We start from the raw sequence: 20,157 nt of genomic DNA, 5'->3' as shown, positions 1-20,157 counted from the left end.
GTAGTTTTTTCCCGATTTTTTGTCAGTTTTTTGTTTGTATTTTGATTGTAATTACTAGAAATAGTCTTTTTGTGCAACATGAGGGACCTTAATTGCGTTTTAATAAAATTTCAATCATTTTTTGGAGTTCAGTTTTTGAAAAACAGTTGAAGCTTTTTCGTAAATGCAGTCTTAAAAGTTTTTTGATAATTTTTTTTGCAAAATGTTTCAATGTTTTATATTTTTGAGTTCTGCTTTTTCCTATTTTTTTGTTCTCTTCAGGAGGATACATTTTTGTATCGGATGACTAGTTATCTTTTCTAGGTCTCGAATGTTGAGCAGTGAACTGTATTTGTTTTTCTTGGTTTTTTAATTTGATTTTTAACTTTTTAAAAAACAAGAATGCCTTTTTGTTACGGTGTTCCTTACATTGTGCCCATATTCTTAACATTCTAGTTAGTATCATTCTAGTTTTGTTCTGGCACCTATTTTTATTTTTGGTATATTGATTTTTTCAGCTTCCATTTTTCAAGAAAGCAGTATTAAAAGTTTTTTGACCTTTTTCTGTAAAATATTTAATGTTTCGTATGTTTGATATCTGGTTTTTCTTTTTTTTGTTCACTTCAGGAGGATAGATATTTATATTGGACGACTAGTTATCTTTTCTTTGTCTCTAATGCTGAACAATGAAATGTATTCGTTTTTCTTGAATTTTGTTTTTTTTTTATTTGTGACTTTCAAAAATCAAGAATGTGTTTTTATTACGGTGTTCCTCATATTGTGTCCATGTTCTTATCATTCTAGTTAGTATCATTTTAGTTTTGTCCTGGCAGCTTTTTATGGCACATTTATTTTTGGTTGTTCAGTTGTTAAAAAATTGAATGATTTCAGCATTTTCTTAGATTTTCGTCATTTCTTTGTTTGCAATTGATTTCATTCAACACAAGGCAGTACTGAGAGTTTGCTAGCCAGCTTTTTCCAAAAGCTCTACCTAATACTATTTACTGCAACTTCCTTCCGGCCTTGGTGTTAATTTAAACGATTTTTTGCCTTTGAACATTTTTCTGCTGCTTGTCTTTTCTATGATTATTTTAATTTTTGAATTAGTTTTAAATCATGTTGTCTAGCATATTCAGAACAAGGGAGAAGTATGTGCCGTTTTTTGTTTTAATTGCAGTGATTAGAACTGTAATTATAGTGGTTTTCTGATTCTTAAATTTGAGTATTCTTTTTTTTTTAAAAAAAAAAAAGATTTAACTTAGTTTCTAGGATTGTTATCTGCCGTTTGCTTTTCTGATCTTTTTGAGATCAGAATCATGAATTATTTGAGGGCAATTGATAGCCCTTTCAGCTGTTTTAGGCCATCAGTATTTTGACCTGCTTATCTATTTCGGATTTCTTAACGTTATCAAACATTTTCAACAATATAAAATTTTGCTGCGTTTTTTTCTTGGTGACAGTGGTTTAAGTTTCACCAATTTTTAGATCAGATCAGGGGAGGTAATGAGTTAATGGTTGAATTCAAATGGTAATTGCTTCAGCTGCAATTAGGGTTTTGTTTGTGAGGTTTTGCGGCTTCGAGTCGCTTCCGGAATTCTTCCGGCTATGTTTTTTGTTTCGTCGTCTGACGCTTCATTTTCGTTTTACATTTGTTCTAGAACATTCTGTCTCGTCACTGCTTAAATGGCTTTTTCGCGCTTGATTTCACGCTTTCTGCGTGACCTAAATTGCGGTTATTCAGAAACAGAATCTGTTCCTAAAACAAAGTTGATTGTAAGTAAACAGATTGTATGGTCCGACAGCCGAGTGGTTAAGGCGACTGGCTGTTAATCCGGAGATCGCTGGTTCGAGACGCGACAGGGAAAATTTTTTGCACCCAAAAACAACCTCCTTTGAAATATACTTGTAAGTTTTATAGGCGGCGGCAATAACTATTATCAACTCACTTCTGTATCTTTTTCCATCTGTATTTTACGGCACGCAAGTCTATTTCGCAGCTATTCCGGCAATCTGCCGGCTATGTGATGTAGCTGTAGCCAGTCAGATCAAAACCTCTTTTGACAACTTTTCGAACATGTAATCAAACGATGGAAGCTTATAGTTGTTTTTAATGGGTCCGAGTGGATAGCAAGCTTTGATCTGGTCCATAAGAATATTGATAGACAATGCTTCATTTAAAAATTTTATTTTGTATTTCCAATAGTCTTTGCCGTCCACAAGGGGAAGTTTGAAATGATTGTACAGTCTTTGAGTGAATATTGCTCGAGGTCATTGATCATATTTTCTAAGAATCGTGCTTCATTTCGTACCTCAGCTGCGACTTTCTCGGTTTTTTTTCATATTTTACTAATAGCGTTTCAAGAATTTGGGTTACCGCAGGCTCCGTTGTACTTGGAATGTTTCTCAGTTTTTCTCCTAATATGATTTATCAACATTCTGGGGTCACGGTAATCACTAGCAGTCTAGATATTGAGCTATTTAATAAGTTTATCACAACAATGTTTCTAATACGTTAATAATTAGGATATGGAGGACTTACGTCTTTAAGAAAGAAAGAAAGAATTAATTTCTCCAAGTACTCAATATAAACAAACTATAACAAACATCAATCTATAAAGAGACTCGGAGGGGACAGACAACGGGACAAATTGTCCTCAACACTCTGCCCTTCATAAAGGAAATACTTTAAGGAAATTACAAAAATTTGTGCGAGAAAATTGAATCATGGTACTCAAAGATTCTGTTTCCTTCGAAAGAAGCCAGGCTTATTCTGATAGTGCTGTAGCATGCACGTAAATGGTATTAAAGAAATAACCCTTACAGAGAAAAAAATGTGTTTTACAAGCTCTCTGTTGTTAAGTATGCAAGAGTCTTTCAATTTGTGATAAAGATTACTTATGTCATTAACAGTGCAATTATCAAAAGTAGTAAACAGATTCTGTTTTGCTAACAGATTATAAAGTTTTGCGGCGCGAAATCGCACTGACAGTCTTCCAGCTTTTTTTCTACAAAGAGGTTCATGCAAAAGATTATAAGAATCATTTCTAGTAGATCTTTTGTTCTCAAAACTAAATAAATCATTAAGGTATTTTTCAGAATGCAATTGGTATATAGATCTCAGGACAAACTTCAGCATTTCGTAGATATGTAGTTCGAATAATGACAATATTTTGTGTCTCTGAAATATATCTTCACAATGATCACGGCGGTTACGAAAATAAATGAACTTTAAAATTTTTTTCTGTAGGAGATAATTTTTTTTCCAAATCTGAATATTTTGTGCAACCATATAATAAAATACCGTATTGTATTATTGGATTCATAGTGCTTTCGTAGTAGCGAATTAGCAACTGCCTTGGAACGTAATGTTTTAACTTACAAATAATACCACACTGTTTACCGAGTCTCTTTAACATAATCAATATGGAATTTGAACGTCAGTTTAGAATCTAAATTTAAGCCAGGGTATTTACACTTTTGTTTAATAATAACCGGACAATTTTTCATACTATACTGGTGATTGGAAGCACTAGCACTTAGATTTAACTGATTTGTTTTATCCAAATTAAGGGACAATTTGTTTGCTAATAGCCAACTGCCAATTTCATTGAGATCCGTTTCAATATCCTCAGGTTTACATCCAATCGCTGATATATTAGTGTCATCTGCAAACAGAATTATGTTTGTGAATTTGCAGCATGCGGTAATATCATTTATATAAATAATGAACAAAAGAGGTCCGAGGATTGATTCTTGTGGTACGCCACAATTTAACTTTCTCCAGTTTGATAAGCAACCATTGACTTGAACTCTTTGGTACCTATTAGATAAATACGAAGCAAAACAATTGTGACAGTTACCGCGAATACCATATCATTCTAACTTATGCAGCAAAATTTGATGATCAATTGTATCAAACGCCTTTTTTAGATCAAGGAAAAAACTTATTATTAACTTATTTGTTTAAGTTCGTATCCTTTCAATAAATTCGACCATGGCATCAACCGTACTGTGTTTCCAGCGGAATCCAAATTGTTTATTCGTAAACAACAGGTTATGCTCGAAAAAATTATACAATCGAATAAACATATTTCTTTCAAAAACTGTACTCCAAGTAATAAGCAGTAATATTGGCCTATAATTGTTTTCATCAGTCTTATCACCATCCTTATGCAAAGGAATAACTTTAGCTCCGGGAAATTTTCCGTTTAAGAAGGATAGAATAATAAGATACGTTAAGTATGGAACAGTAACCTCTGAGCTAGTTTTCACCAGAACGTTGCTGATATTGTCAAGCCCGGAAGAAGACTTATTGTCTAATTCATCAATAATTTTTTTTACTTCATTATCTCATGTTGGATAGAGGAACATTGACTTGTCATGAGGTATAGTTTTGAGAGGAACATAAGGCAACTTAATTGAGATATTTAGCCCAGCATCAGCAAAAAAATCATTGAATGCGTTTGCAATATCACTGTCATTAGGACATTCAACCCCACAGTTACGTAAAAAGCGTACGTTTTTATTTCCCATGCTTTTACCACTTAGATCATTTAAAAGTTTATAGACATGCCTTGAGTCTCCCATGCATGATTCGAAGACATTTGAGTAATACCTTTTCTTATTTATTCTCACGAGGTTTTCAAACTTGTAACGCAACAGCTTAAATTTTTCGAGATGAACATTTTTCCTTGTTTTCTTCCATTTACAGTGAGCGAGGTTTTTACTGGTTCTTAAATTTTTAAGTTCATTCGATATCCATTTGGGATTCTTTCCTACTTTAGACTGGAATGTCCTAAAAGGGGCAAACTCATCAGTGATTTCCATGAACAAACGGTTGAAGTTATTGAAAGCTTCGTCAGCATCAGCTGCTTCAACAATATAACTTCTGAAAGATCTAAGATTTTAATGTAATGTGACATTATACTGCTTAACTTTCGCAGGGCTTTTTAGGAAAGATGTATCACGGAATGCATTTACTTCTGAACATTTTTGTGTGGTCTTCCATTTTATTGTCAGTGGGTAATGATCAGAAAATCTTCGATGTTCAAGAACAAAAACTTGCGGCGATACAAAATTCTGCTGTATGATATGAACAATGCAAGACATGGAAGAATTTGCTACTCGAGTAGGCGATGTTTCAAACAGTTCAAAACCATTAGACTAGATCACATTTTTGTAATCCTTAATCAGCTGGTTATCTTTCAGAATATCGATGTTAAGATCTCCGCAGACAACAAAAGGAGTTTCTATTCATGTATGCTTTTCCAAGAACTTATCTAGCAGCTCTACAAAAAGCTTTTTTTTGTTACGAGGTGTATTATAGATAGTTAGGACTTTGAACCTTTTTCCTGCTTTAGAAGTTTCAGCAAACAGAGCTTCCTCAAAAAAGGTTTCAGTTTCTTTGATTATGCTCAAATCATTTCTCACTTGAATCATCACACCTCCGCCCCTTGAAGGTCTACTTTTTGTTAGATACTGAGAGTAACCGTGTAATAAGAAACACTTTGGGTCATCATTTTCAGATAACCATGTTTCAGTTAAACATAGATTAGACGGAGGAGAACTAAGACCTAGTATTAGTGCTTCCAATTTGTCCAGGTTCTTTTTTATGGACCTCACATTTAAATGCATCACAAGAACATTAAACATTTCGGGAGCTCCGAAAACTACAATTTGTATCATTCGCATTACTGATCACCTCCGTCGAACATTTCTCAATTGGTTGATTAGCTTCTTTTATTGCTTGAACTAATGCAGGAACTAGTGATTGAACAATATCATTCGCTAGGGACGCTGTATCCTCTGATTCAAGAGCTGGCGACAACTGAAATCGTTCTCGCTTAGCACCGTGAGGCAACAAGGTTGATGGTTTTCTTGTCAGTGTTGGCGGCTGTTTCGGCGTTTCGATATGATTAGTCAACTGCACTTTAGTGGGCTTCGTTGGAATACGGTCTTGCCTAGGATTTTTGATAGCAACATAATCCTTCAACTCCGCAGTTTTCTTTACTTGTATAGCATCTGCATTAGGATGATTCTGGTTATACACAAAAACATCTTGTCGTCTCGTATAAGCAAGTAGTCCCATTTGCTTTGCCTCACTCCTAATCTCCCGGTCTCACGGGGCTAAGCCTTCCTGAATTTGAACCGCCCGTCCCATTGAAATAGATATCCTTTGATGATAAATGAATTTGACGATGATCGGAGCATTCAGATTTTGATTAAGTGGATGACATGCTGCAATGCTTGATGGATTTAGATTAATCTGTAACACGACTTTGAGAAGGTATAGTTTACTTGTTAAAGCATCACCTTTGTTTTCAATATTGTGGAATATGAGGCATAATTTCCGCGAGTATTTTTCGAGCTCCACCGTCCGTTCGTCGAGTTTATGAATTTCATTTTTATTGAATACTACCATGTCTTGCAGTTTACGCTGATTTTGTTTCAGGGATTTAATTTCATGTTGTTTTATTATCAGCTCAATCGTCTTCTTCTGTAGATCTTTGGTCGAGGCGGTATCATCGCCTTCTATGGCTTCTACTTCCTCTACAATAGAGTCAACTTCAAAGCAGTCTAGATCAGAGTCTGTGTCTGGACAATTATCGAAGTCCATACTCAGTCCCGGATAGTTTATACAAAAAATTTAAAAGTATCGCGATTAGCTTAATTAATGAGTAAGTTGGTCCAACCTCGAGCCTCCCCACCAACAAAGGATCTAGAAGTCTCTCGGAAAAACCAAAGTACTCACTTCAGCTTTCTGGTGCTGCTTTTTCTTTCGCTTCTTCTGAGATGGCTTCCTCTTCTTGATGAGCCTTTTAGCACAGAATTTCCGTGGACCGAAAAGCTCTAGTTTATCTCTTTTTCTCCAGAGGGCAAATAAAATTCTTGCTTCAACAACAACTCAAGGATGCAGTTTTGAAAATTCGTTGATCAGATTGTGATTTTTTCCTGTTACGATGTGAAATAAGCTGTTTAAAGGCGTCAATGACAACAATTCCAGTCGATCGAAGGTCTTCTAGACAGAGCGGAGCACCAAATCGTTTTATATATACAATAGCAGCAAAGCGGCCGTTATATTGCAAGAGAATGTCAATTAGCTCAGGAACAGGACAGGCTTTAGTTTGGCTTTAGGCGGAATACAAACTTCTCAACTTATCCTAATTTTCAGTTAAGCTTTCATCTTTTTATTCGGTAACTTCGGAGAAAAATGGAGTTCATGAAACAAGTTTACACAGTTTTGTGAAACAATCTCAGGAACTCAATTTTCAGAAATATGTCTATTTTATTGATTTTATGCGGCACATGTGTCTAAATTTTTCAACGAGTTTGGATTACGTTTTTTTACCTTAACATCCTATCAATTTTGTGTTTCGATGCGTGAAGAATATGATTTGGTATATGCATTCATGCTTGAAGTAACATGAAAAGTACTCTTTGCAGATTTTCAAATTTTTACGAAGCAATTTTATGTTCTTAAAAACGCCAAGTCAATCCTGGTATGGATAGCATTTCCAAGTAATTTCCGTGGGGGATCCTATAATGGGGGGGGGGGGGCTATAACAGGATGATCAGTTATAACATGCTCCATGTTTTGAAAGGTATGCTGTGTAGGCAACTCGGTCAGTTGCAGCTATTATTTTGCTCCCCAATGCTTACTACCATATAAAGTATTAAATATATTGCAAAAGGCCTGCAAATAATAATAAAAACTTCTTTTGTAGTTTGCTCGTTTGCTCTTGTATCTAATTTGACTCCTGCATTACGTTTGACTACATCATAGACGTGTTCGTGTTTTGGGATCTTTTCCTTTTGTTATGCCCCCCTCCCCCCAGTACGTTATGCGCCCCCCAGTTACAGAGCACGTGCCATTACATAGTAAATCATCATTTGAAAATATGGCACGTGCGTCTGGGGTGTGCAAATAATATGCACCCACTATGCTGGGAGGGGGCACAAACGGAAAAGATCCGTGTTTTGAATGCTAAGATGAAGCTAAAGAGGTGCTATCTTCTCTGAGATGTAACTTTGAGGTTGAGTTTGTGTTTTCTGTTTAGACTGGGTCTGGCTCGGTGGTGCCTCACTGCATGGTGACATTTCCAGGGAGCAATGGCACCAAACTACTTCTATGCTACAACAGTCAGTACTGCTCCTCCATCCCCTCTCCCCCTCTATTCACTTCACCTTTTTCCCTTCCTCTTGACCCTCCCCTCCCCTCTCCCCCTCTATTCACTAATTTCACCGTTTTTCTTTCAAGAATTTTTCAATCCCTTCTGTTTTTCACCCCTACCCCACCAGTCCCATTTATGGCTTTGGATTGCAAGAGCCATCACAGAGACACCGTCTCCCCAAATACATAACTTGCAATGAATTGTCCAAATTAAATTATCGAAAATTGTTGAAATTATCGAAATAATGACTGTGATATCTGCATTTGGATGAATTTATTTATTTGATTGCGCTTTATCATAATCTGAGTTATATAGGACGTTAAGATGTTCAAATATATCAGTGCTCATGGGGAGCGTAGAAGATATATAATACGAATTAGAGCCGAGGTATCTGTACCCTTCTAAGAGTAGCAGACTTCAATTGAGCAGCAATGTTTATTGCTCCGTTACTCCGCTAATCATTGTTGCTTAAATTGAATTATGGTTTCAGGCGAGGGTGTGTACGTGGATACAAATGGACGTACCTTCAGAGATGCTGCCTTCCTCTGGGGTGAACCACCCACTTCAGTCGGTTAGTTTTTTTGTATACTGGGTGAACTGAATATCTTTATTTACCTTACCAGGACTTATTTCACTCAAAACCTACACTACTTATTACACTAAGTAGTGTAATAATTACACTAATTATTTTCAGGAATTGTCAATGTGTATTGAGAAAAGGCAAAAGTTCATTCAAATTAAAAGAAAAAATCGAATTGTACTTCTATCGGTTTTTTCAAGTTTTTGGCGGTTTCTGATTTAAAATGACATAAAAAAGCAAAGTGTAAATTATCGGCCAGATAAGCATTCAATTTTAGTATTGATTCCTAGCAGGCATTAAACAGTGTCAAAAATGCTGTTTAAACAGATTTAACTGCTCTCAAACAAAATTTGGAACAATTATTTGACGTTGATTTTTATGCGTTTTATTGCTTGATTATTGTTATCATTTCCTTTTCAAATTAAATCCTGTTTTGTACGATTAAACCAAAAAAATTGAATCACATCAGATAATTACCCCTGCTGACGAAGTTTTAATTAAATCCGCACCCACGGGTCTTCTGAGAGCAGTTTGTCCAAGCGTAAGCCATTATCTATGCACCATTGTTGTTCTCTTCGTTGTTTTAGTGAAATTGTTATCTCGAGCATGCTGCTTTTTTAAAATAAATAACTCCTTTGACGTATGAACTTGACTTTTTGCCACAGTTGATTCACTCAGTTTGCGCGTTATGCTGAAAACATTTTAGGACAAGAGGAGATCAATAATTAGTTCAACCGATAAAGCGTAGTAATTAAATTAAAGTGCATTAGGTCATCAGAGCTCGTTAGACCAAGTATTTAATTTGCTCTCTGGTTCTCGTTGTCCATGTCATGTTTTTATTTTAGTTTAAAAGTGCACGTTGTTCAGAAAATGATGATGTTAGTCTCCATTCCATATTGAGCAAAGCATTTTTTGCCTAAAGCGACAATTTTGTGCTTTTAAAAATATTCTGTTAATCACTGATTTCCATTATTTTGTTAATTATTCTCGAACGAAGTTTGAGGGAATTATTCTAAACGTTTGTGTTTTTATTCAATATCTTCGCTTGACCGTTTTTGCACTTTTGATCTAGAAAATTCTTTGTCTTTAGGGGTCTTTAGGGGTCGTTTGTTTTTGCACCCATAACAATCTAAAACACATCACCTCTAAATTAAATTGCCCCCGCCTGTCGTTCGAGAGCAATTCATCCGGCATTAGTCGGTTTATGTTTTTGATTGATTTTAAGTGAGAATTTGTCTGTCTGAACTATCTATTGTCGGTTTTTTTATTTTCGTGTGTCCTCTGGCTATATTTTGCTGTGTAATTTTAATTCTTTGAACTTATGAAAATTAATCGTCTATACCATTAAACTGTTTCTTGTTGCTGAGTGTGATAACTAGGTTTGTTAAGCAGATTGTTTTTCATATCAATAAAAATTTTATTATAGTGGTTATTTTTGGCGCGCAATTTATTTTTAATTGCTCTTGAACGCAGTTCATAGCAATTATAGTAAACGTGTGTGTCTTTTTTTATGCAAAATTTTCGCTTGACGGTTTTGACTTTTCGAGTGACTTTTACGCCCTTGACTTTTTGCATTTCGCGTGATCTAAAATTCTCTCTCAATCACAATTTCAAGCAGCTGAACTCAATTGGCGGCAATTTAATACTAAAAGTCAAATAAAAAATGCGCCGAAACTGGTGTCATTTTTTTACTTTAAATCTTAATAGTGGTATATGTTAACCTCTAATGTGGTTATTTGAAGCCCACTATAGAACTTCTTAGTCCTATTTAGGCTACCCCTCCCCCCCACCGACTGAAGCAGGCTGCAATTGATTAGAGCTCCCACTAGTCGTTCAAGAGCAATTCTTCCGACGTTTAGTCGGTTATGTTTAAATATGAAAATGCTATCCCGGTTGATTTTTTGATATTTAATTGCTCTCATATGAAAATTGTGGCAATGATGATTGGTGTCTCCTTGGTAGTTTTGTACGTGGTGTTTTGCTTGATCTTTTTCATATGATGCAACCGAAGCTAGCCCCACATCAGTCGTTTGAGAGCAACTCTTACAATGTTAGTCGGTTTATTTAATGTAAATTGAGCGATTGGCCGATTTAAATTTCCAATTAAAAAATTGGAAGAACGAGCTGTACCTGAGTATGTGTTGTATCTCAAAACTTCCTCCTCTCTGATTTTCATGATGCTAGAAACTGCTGGTGAAGGTTAAATATAAAGTGTTATTTTCGTATTTTCGACGTTTTATTCAGTTTTCCTTGCATTTGCTGTTTTTTGTTTTCTATTGATTTAAATTTGTGTTAGCTTGAATTTTCAAATTTAAAACAAGCTGAGGTTTTTTATTGCTCTCAAATTATAATGTTCGTACAGCTAGCTATCATAACTTTACAACACGTACATTTGCTCTAATGAATTTACTTGAAATTGTCAATTTTGGTCACGATTGCTCTTAACAAGGTGTCAAATGGATATAAATCAAAAAAGCCTATTTTGTAAACAATGGAATGAAAGCAGCTCGCGTTACTAATTGTGGATTAAGGAGACATTGCTAGCTAGCTTTTATCGATAAGATGGCTCTTGAGATAAGTTGAGTTCGATCTTGTCAAAAGGGCAGTTATTTGCGCCCATCTTTTTGATTGAGAGCAATTCATTGGATAGTAGTCGGTTATTTTTAATTCTAGAATAGCGTTCGCATAAATCGGAGGAATGTATTCGCTCCAAAAGAGCCTCTTAATTATTTAGCGGCGGTGGGTCCGAACCATGTTCTGGGGTACTGCACGACGTCCATTGAGATCAGAGCTATTGACACTGGCAACTTGGATGGGGTGTTCTGTCACTACCAGATACAGAAACTACGCTTCCTATGTGAATCAAACGGAAAGGTCAGTAGAAATAAAAATTAATTGTTTGTATGATAGTGCAGTTTGCATTTCAGTGAACGCTAAAGTAAATTCAAAATTCTGAGAGTTTAGAGAATATACGCAATCTTTTGATGCTTAGAAATATTAACAATTTTGGGAAAACTGTATTCTATAATCTTTGCTTAATCTATCATCTATAACTTCTGTAATCTACAACAAGTTTTGGTTAACTGCTCTAACGGTTTGATATCTGAAAATAAATGCTGGAAAATAAATTTTTCAAGATGTATTTATTTTTGATCGCATGCCCTCAAAACGTAACGTTGAAAGATGTGCAAGAATCTCGATGGTCAGCGCGTTTTGTTCATTTTGAAGTGGCGTGACCTCGCTCAATAGGATTTACATTTTGTTGTCCATTGACTCGGAACCTTTTTTAATCTATAGACTCTAAGTGTGGATTTCTGCTTGTTCTGCTTGACTATATTTGATAAGATGGAGGCTAATAGTTTTGGGTTGCTGTTTCAGGTCTTTTTCGCAGCTTCCAAAGGCGGCTTTTACCAAGTGTACATCCTAATGTTCAAAGAACTGACAGCTTTGCACCAACATAACAATCCAACAAGCAACCTTCAATCTGTCTCCAACATCCAACAGCAAATAAACAGCGCCACAACCAACCTCTCCCAACCCCCTCCCCCCTCCCTGCCCCTGCAGTCTATTACCAACACCCCACAGCATATAGGAGCTACTCATTCGCCCGCTTTGCCCGGCCTTCAGCAGACACCGCCCCAAGTGGGACCAGGTACGTTCTCATAGTGATATTCTTACTTAAATGGAATGTTTAATTGCTCTCGAACGAAGTTTACAGCAATTAAAACACTCAAGTGCACATTTTAAAATGCCGAAAGTCTGCAGTGCCAGAAGTCAAAATGCCAGAAGTTGTTACTTAGCCAGAAGTTGAATTTCGTTGACTTTCCTCATTTTAAAACGTGCTCATTTCGTGTTTGAAGCATGGTTAAGTGACTCCGCAGAAGTCACTTCAAAATTCTGGCTTAATATCTCGAACCGCTTTGCGGTTCTCGATAAACGCCAGAAGTTCTCAGTGACTTCAAGCAGAGTCACTTAACCATTACTTATTGCTGTCTTGTGCAAATTTTTTGGTTGACAGTTTAGACTTTCAAGTGACTATAATCAAGCGTTACTGCTTGATTTTTGCATTAAGCTAAAATTATCTATGCTCTCCCGTGAACATTTTTGGGCAGCTGAGTTCAATTGGCGGCAGTATGCTTAGTTACCCCCCTTCCCTCTCCCACTGAAGCTGGATACAATAATAGAATTGAGATTACAACGGGAATTTTCGAGCAGTTTTCTGACGGTAGTCAATTTTGCTTCAGGGCAATCGGAAAAGGAGGCCCTTGGAATCACTACTTGAAATTTTTGAAAAGTGCCTCGTTTCTTTTCTTACCAAAGCCATCAAGATAGTTAATATGCTGTCAAAGAGATTCAAAAAAGATCGTGTCCCAGAACAAAAGGTCGCGTCTCTCGAAAAAAAATTATCATCGTTTTTCCGTGATTTTGTAAGGGTATCACGTTTTCTCTACGAAATAAAATGTCTGGTTAAGATGTATCAAGTTTAATTCCACTGCTAAAGTATATTAATGTTTAATTGCTCTCAAACAAAATTTTTTTCCACATTATACTGGAAATTAAAAGTGAGATTTACGAATTAAAAGTGAATTTTCGGCGCAGTATTACTCTCAACTTGTGATTAAATTTCCAAATTATTTCTACGCCATTGATCCCATGCAATAGTGGCCTTGAGTACCTATGAAAATTTGTCTCAAAAACTGATATGTTTATTATAGCTGCGAAGCTGTAAGCTGAACTGAGCTATATTGCGGTGCTCTTGTTTTTTTTGTTTTGTCGTCTGACGCTCGTTTTTGTTTACATTTGTTCACACAGCAAAGCTGAAAAGGTCAAATTTTCGGAATGTCTTTTTACTCTCACTAACTGCATTTGCGCGCGTGACGTAATTTCTCAATCTTCAGCCAGCGTTTTTAGCTCATTTGTGTGATTACATTTTGATCATACGTGACTTACATCATTTTTACACGTGATTTTTACATCATACGTGATTTTCGTCTGACTCTTTGACTTTCCGATTGACTTTTTGACGCTTTACTTTTTGATTTTTGCGCTAACTAAAGTGCTGTCATTCAGATTTTAGCCACTAACTTAAGTTGCACCGTTAATGCTGACTAAAATCTAAAGTGTGCCAAAATTGGTTTCATTCTTCGAATCTCTTCCTTTCGTGCCCCCCCCCCCCCCCCCCCCACTACAAGATCACATTTTTCGTGTCAAACGGATGGCATTTTTAATTTCATTTTTCCCTCACTGCTTAAGGGAAATTGAACTCTCACCTATCGTTCGATTCGATAGGTGAGAGCAATTCGACCAACCGCAGTCCATTAATTTTACATACAACCTTTGCACAGGTGGTGGAGGAGACTTTCCGATGTTCTCAGAGGCCCAACACAATCATCAACACTCACATCCTCAGCTGCACTACGCGACATCACAACAGATCCAACAGCAGGCTTTTGGAAGTGCTAACAACTCAAGTCAGTAATCAATGTGTATTCGAATTGATGTGTACTCTGGTGGGCAGAGGTTAACGGGGGGGGGGGGGGGCATGAAAATGTTTATCCATTTAAGTAAAATTATTTTGTTGAAGTAGACATCGATCTGAAAATTGTCTGATAAACAGCAAAACTTTTAGATGATTCCCTCAACGTAACGAAAAAATCAATTTGAAATAGTCCAGTTCTGTAACCAACAATCCGAGTCGCGTAGTGTAGAAACCATAAATTTAAAGCTACAGAAAAAACAGTCGCATTAGTGAACTGAGTAGCTACAATGGAAGAGCCGAAGTCTTTTCTTAAATCGAAATCTTTTTAATAGCCGCGTCAGCAATTCCAGGCGGCTATTATTGCGCTCCTATTTTTTTTACAATTCAAAGAATTTGAATTGTATTGGGGCGCTGTCTTTTTATTACGACTCGAAGAGGAGTATTGGAGAAGTATTGCTTTTTTTAATCAATTTTATTGGAGTGAATTTTTAAGCGGGAAATGAAATGCGTGGAAAAATTTGGAGTGATTTTGGTGCTGAACAAAAGTAAAGAGTGGAGCGAAAAGAGAGTGGTTTTTTGTTCATATCGCTGTTTTTGAGAGAGAGCAAGAAATTGATGCGTGAAAAAATTTTCTCTAAGCGAGCGCAATTTTTTTGATCACGTGCGGCTTTTAAAAGCAATTTTTTGCAAATTTTGATGGTTATGAGGTTTGATTATGATATTGTATTAGTTTTAGACTTGTTATGATAGGAATTGAAGGTTTCAAGTAGTTAATTCGAGTTTAATGCTAATTTGGAGGTTTTTGATCAGTTTTGCTGATTTTAAGACGAAATTTAATTTTTTACCTGTTGTTTTGTTTTACTGCTTTAAGTGGGATTTGAATAGAAGCTTGTTACTAATGGAATTTTCACATACCAATTGATTAATGTTTTGCTGGTATAAATCATTTTTTTTCTTAGGAAAAATGACAGAAAAATTGAGAAATTTTCAAACATTTTTCTTATTTTTTGGCGGTTTTTTTTTAAATCTTATACAAGTTTCCTAGCCTATTATGACTTGCCTATTGTATTTGCGATATTTTCATTGCTCTAATTGCAAAGGAAATTTATTCGGCTTTATGTTTCCTTGTACTATTCAAAAAAAAATAAGTTAAGTTTTCATTTTTTTATTGTTCAATTTGTTTTTGAATGCCGTTTCTATTCTTCCTTAATTTTTATGGGATTTGTGGAGCTTTAGGGTTGCCAATAAATGTTGTAGTTGTTTTCATAATTTTGGGCAATTTTATCCTTCGAGTTGTTTCCGGAATTCTTCCGGCTATGTTTTTCAGATCTGTTCACACATTTTCATGATTTTTGAGGTCAAATTGGAGTGGTGATTTTGGTCACGCCGAAAAAGGAAGTGGAGCGAAAAAGCAAGTGGTTTTGCGGCGTGACGTTTTTTCACTATAATTTTAAAGTAGAGTGAGAAAACGGTGTTTGAACAAAAATTCGGTTTATCGCTAGTGGTTTTTTGTTCACATGTGGCATTATGACATTGATTTTCTTTTTTTTTTAAATTTTTTATCTGATTTTTCTGGAAAGGGTTTTCCCAATTGAATCGTAGTCCGTTCTAGGTCTAGTTTTTTGTTTAGGTAATGAAAAATCGTTGAATGGTATGTCAGGACTTGTCCTGCTTTGTTTTTTTTTTACTTCGTCTAACAGATTTTTGTTTCGACTTACGCTGTCTTTTTCAATGACTTCAGTGACTTCTACTGTTTTGCAGTTAAAATTTGTCTGCGTGACGTCTTTTCCGCTTTTAGGTCAATTTCGTGACTTACCTCACTCAAAAAATGACTTCTGAACTCACTTATGGAACTTTATTTTATGAACATTTACTAGTTAAAGATCAACAGTGTGCATCTAAGTAGTGCCAAACTTATATGCCCTAATTCTTGAGAATTAGTCTCGAGTTTTTGATTTAGAAAATCAATTTTGAAAAAGCTCTTTTAGGGCTCTTTCCTTAAAGACCGTATGTGTCATAAAATTGACAGTTCGAATCTAACCCAAAAGGTCTAGTGGTCTATTAAAGGGCTGATGGTCAATCTGCCTATCTTGTTTCTTTAGTTGTTTCAAATCATGGAAGGCCACAAGCGTCTATCGCGACTTTTTTCCGGCAATCTGCCGGCTATGTTTAATTGCTCTCAAACGAAGTTTGTAGCAATTATATTAGTCCTTTCGGTCTTTTTTTATGCGATTTTTCGCTTGACCGATTTTTAGTCAGACGCTTTCGTCCTCAAAACGGGATAAACAGGTAGCGCCCAGCGGGCATTAAGTGCTCTTAGAGTCTTTCAGCTCTGTTTCAGCTCAAACTGTTTTGGAGACTCATACTTATACTTATGGTGTGAAGGGCGGTTCTTAGAGGTTGAAGACACCCCCACTGTTGCCCCCCCTATTGCCCCCACCCCCCACCGCGCTGTTGCCCCCCCCCACCCCAGTGTTCCCCCCAACAGCCCCCGGTGCAGCCCCCCACCCTCCCGTGGCTTGCTACTGATGAACAACCGCTTGCTAAAAACGCAAATTGATACCATTTTGCAATTTTTTTCAAGCTTTTTGAAATTTTTGACATTTTTTGATTTTTTATCAGCCCTAGGTGTCAAGGAACCTTCTTTAGGTTTTACAAATAGGTTTCTGCGTAGTTTCTGGTGGTAATTTAATGGTTTCAACATTTTACCATCCCAAATTTTAGAATTTTTTGGCAAAACGTGCAATTTTTTTATTAAATTTTTTGACATTTTTTCCTTATTCAAGTCTTTCCAGACCAAGGGGTCAGAAAACATCCTATGGGGTTTGATAACAAGTTACTGACAAATTTTTAATGGTAATGGAATAGTTTCTCCAACTTTTGAATGTCACAAATTTTAGCAATTTTTTGATAAAACTTGCTTTTTTGTAAGTTTTTTTTGAAATTTTTTGTCGTTTTTTAGATTTTTTCTGCCTTAAAAGCCAAGTAACCTCCTCACGGGTTTGCAAATAGGTTTCTGAACTTATTTTAGATTGAATGGAATGTCCTGCAATATTTTAACAGCACGAAATTTTGCATATTTTTGATATTTTTTGCCATTTTTTTTCCAATTTTTTAACATTTATTTATAGTCATTATTCAGATTTTTTGAGCCTCAAGGGTCAAAAAAGCCTCCGTTTGATAATTAAATATTGTAAACTATCTGTTGGTCATGGATTAATTTTCAAATTTTTAATATCAAGTTTTATCAATTTGTTTTAAAACTTGCAATTTTTTCGAAGTTTTTTTTTTTAATTTTTTGTCTTTTTTTGGGTTGCTCTAGCCTCATGGGACACAAAAATTCCTCTGGGATTCGATAATATGTTACTGTATAGTTTATAGGTGAAATGGAATGTTCTTGGAGATTTTAATATCACGAATTTAAGCAATTTTTAAAAAATATTTGCAATTTTTTCATGTTTTGAATTTTTTCCGGCAACAGAGGCCCTGGGACCTCCTCCAAGGTTTGATAATAAGATGCTGCATAGTTTCTAGAGCTAATAAGATTGTGATCAACAGTTTTTAGACTTTAGTTTTAGTAATATTTGAAAACATTAAAACTTTTAGTTTTTAAGTAATAAAATTTAAACTTTTCAAATTTTTGGTAACTTTTTCATGTTCCAAGCGTATGGATCTTTATGAGCCAGTGAAATTATTTCAGGCTTGAAACATGGATACTGGATAGTCTCTTGAGACAATGAAATGGTTCTTAAGATAATAATGTCTGAGTTTTAGCAAGATTTTTTTTAAAATTTGCAATTTTTTCCAAATTTTTTCAATATTGTCCTTTTCTGAGTTTAACAACCATTACTGGCCAACGAAACTTTTCAAGTCTCGGAGATGGGTTACTTGACAGAAATTGCGAGACAAAAAATGGTTTTGATTTTTTTTATTGCCGAGTTCAAAACTTTTTTTTAATTTTGCCTTTTTCAGTTTTTTTTTATATGATTTATTTATTAACAAGGTTAGAAAACTAGAAGTTGCAGTGTCGAATCCAATCATAGAAGATATTCCTGCCTCCTTTTCTCTCTCTCGGTTGGGTTTCTTTTCCTTCTCTTTCTCGATCACGTTTTATCTCTCTCTCTCTCTCTCTCTCTCTCTCTCTCTCTCTTTGTTGATTCCGCACTTCAGCTGCTGTTATGTGGCGTAATGTCACCATCTCTGATCCTCATCATCAATGAGTTATAGTAGAAATGTTTTTTTGTCCTAAATGATCTAACAGGTACTTTTAAGAAGCCATTGTTAATTGCTCTCAAAAGCAATTTGTAGCAAATATATTAATCCTGTTTGTCTTATGCAATTTTTCGCCTGGCCGATTTTTCGTCTGACTCATTTGACTTTCGTATTCAGCAACAGGATAAAGAGGTAGCGCCCTGACGACACTAAACCGTGGCTAGCTGTTGACGAAGTTTTGTAAACATAGAGGAAGAGGTACAAAATGCTCCATGTGCTTCTCATTTAACCGCCGCAAATTAATTAATTGCCTCTTGATTTGGCTCTCAGCTTGAAATACTGTTCAGGTCAAAACGGCAGTGTGAATCAAGGTGGAAACAACAGCAATGTTACCAACAATGGCAACGTTGGCAGGAATCTTCGGGAACTGAACAGCCTTGAAGATCCATCTAGACAGGAACAATTCCTCATGTCCTCAGTTGGGAACTACCTTCCACCCCCACCCCCACACACGTCGGGAACACCTCCAGCAGTAGGCGTAGCAGGAGCCCCTAACACCTACGACCCCTCTCCTTAAGGACACGATGTTCATTCGTCTTTACATAAATAACGCAAAACCCAAAGTTAGCCTAATGTGCGAACAAAAAACGGTTTTGAGACAATTGGCACAGGTCCCAAATATCAGAAAAAGACGATTCTGAGACAGTTGCCACAGGATTCGGCGTGCTCAAAACTTTAAAGAAAACAGTGTTGCTTGGATTCAAATTATTTTTGCATCTGTAGAATATCGGGTGAATCGACATTGAATCGGGTGGACAATATTAGCCGACATTGAATCGAGATGGAGCACGGCAGAAGGGGAAAAAACTGTTTCTGAATAAGTCTAAATAGGTGCTATTTTCTTCACTTTTTGAGTGATTTGTGACTAAGAACTTTTTGTAGCTCTGTAGTCGCTATTATTGTGAGACAAACCGCTATTTGCTGCTCAACAAAAAAAAACATTTTTAAATCATCGGATGAAATTATTAGTTGTCTCTAATTTTTTGAAAGCAAATATAAGTTGAGCAGTGTGCAGTAATTTTTGGGGTATGAATGATAATTGTTAATCTTACGATAAAATAAAAACATTGAATGTGAATGTCTGAATTGTGAATTTGGAGGCGGTGGCCAATTTGTTCCGTTTAATCAGCAATTTGTATTCGAGTTTTGAAACTATAGTTGGTTAAACGTGTCTTGTCAATAAACGGTAGTAGTCCTTAGTAGATGCAAACTAACAACATCGTCTCATTTTTGAACTCCCCAAAGAGTCGGTATGAAACGTTTTGGGTATGTGATCAAACTTTATTTTAGGTTTTTGGTCAGCCCCCCCCCCCCCTCCCGTTGGACCGTAGTACTCCTAGTTGGTTTATTTTACTTAATGATGTTTTGACGGCGAGTATAGATAAACAGGTTTATTGTGGGGGGGGGCATTTATAGGCTCTGAGTTTGTTATTTTTTAAAGGTAGCGATCAGAACTTAAGATTCTTATTAGAATGTGGGAAGATAATTGAAACAGTTTGTGGCTTTCCACCAAATATCATTTCATTTGCATGATCTCTGTTGTGTTTTCTATCTATCCACACAATCAAGCACCTGGTTAGTTGTAGTAAATATCTTTTATTTTGGTCTGAAAAATGATGATAAAACTATCCGATCGATTTGGTCTTTTGACCTTTCGATGCCTCTCTAACTCAAAG

General features: G+C 35.9%; 1 protein-coding gene across 1 annotated transcript in view; it reads left to right on the top strand.

Annotated features, from left to right (window-relative positions):
* Positions 1 to 19,436, top strand: part of LOC142335849 (misshapen-like kinase 1) — a 124,029-nt gene extending 104,593 nt beyond the window's left edge. The window contains exons 29-34 of the mRNA XM_075384177.1: positions 8,037 to 8,118; positions 8,641 to 8,721; positions 11,465 to 11,604; positions 12,109 to 12,382; positions 14,076 to 14,201; positions 18,769 to 19,436. Of these exons, the coding sequence (XP_075240292.1) occupies positions 8,037 to 8,118; positions 8,641 to 8,721; positions 11,465 to 11,604; positions 12,109 to 12,382; positions 14,076 to 14,201; positions 18,769 to 18,998 (933 nt within the window). The 3' untranslated portion in view covers positions 18,999 to 19,436. The remainder of the gene's footprint in view (positions 1 to 8,036; positions 8,119 to 8,640; positions 8,722 to 11,464; positions 11,605 to 12,108; positions 12,383 to 14,075; positions 14,202 to 18,768) is intronic.
* Positions 19,437 to 20,157: the final 721 nt, after the last annotated feature.

This window comes from Convolutriloba macropyga, chromosome 3, assembly GCF_964194025.1.
Source record: "Convolutriloba macropyga chromosome 3, txConMacr16.3, whole genome shotgun sequence".
In the NCBI taxonomy this organism is placed as follows: Eukaryota; Metazoa; Xenacoelomorpha; order Acoela; family Convolutidae; genus Convolutriloba; species Convolutriloba macropyga.
The sequence above is the reverse complement of the archived record's forward strand: the minus strand, read 5'-3'. Positions and strand labels throughout refer to the sequence as shown.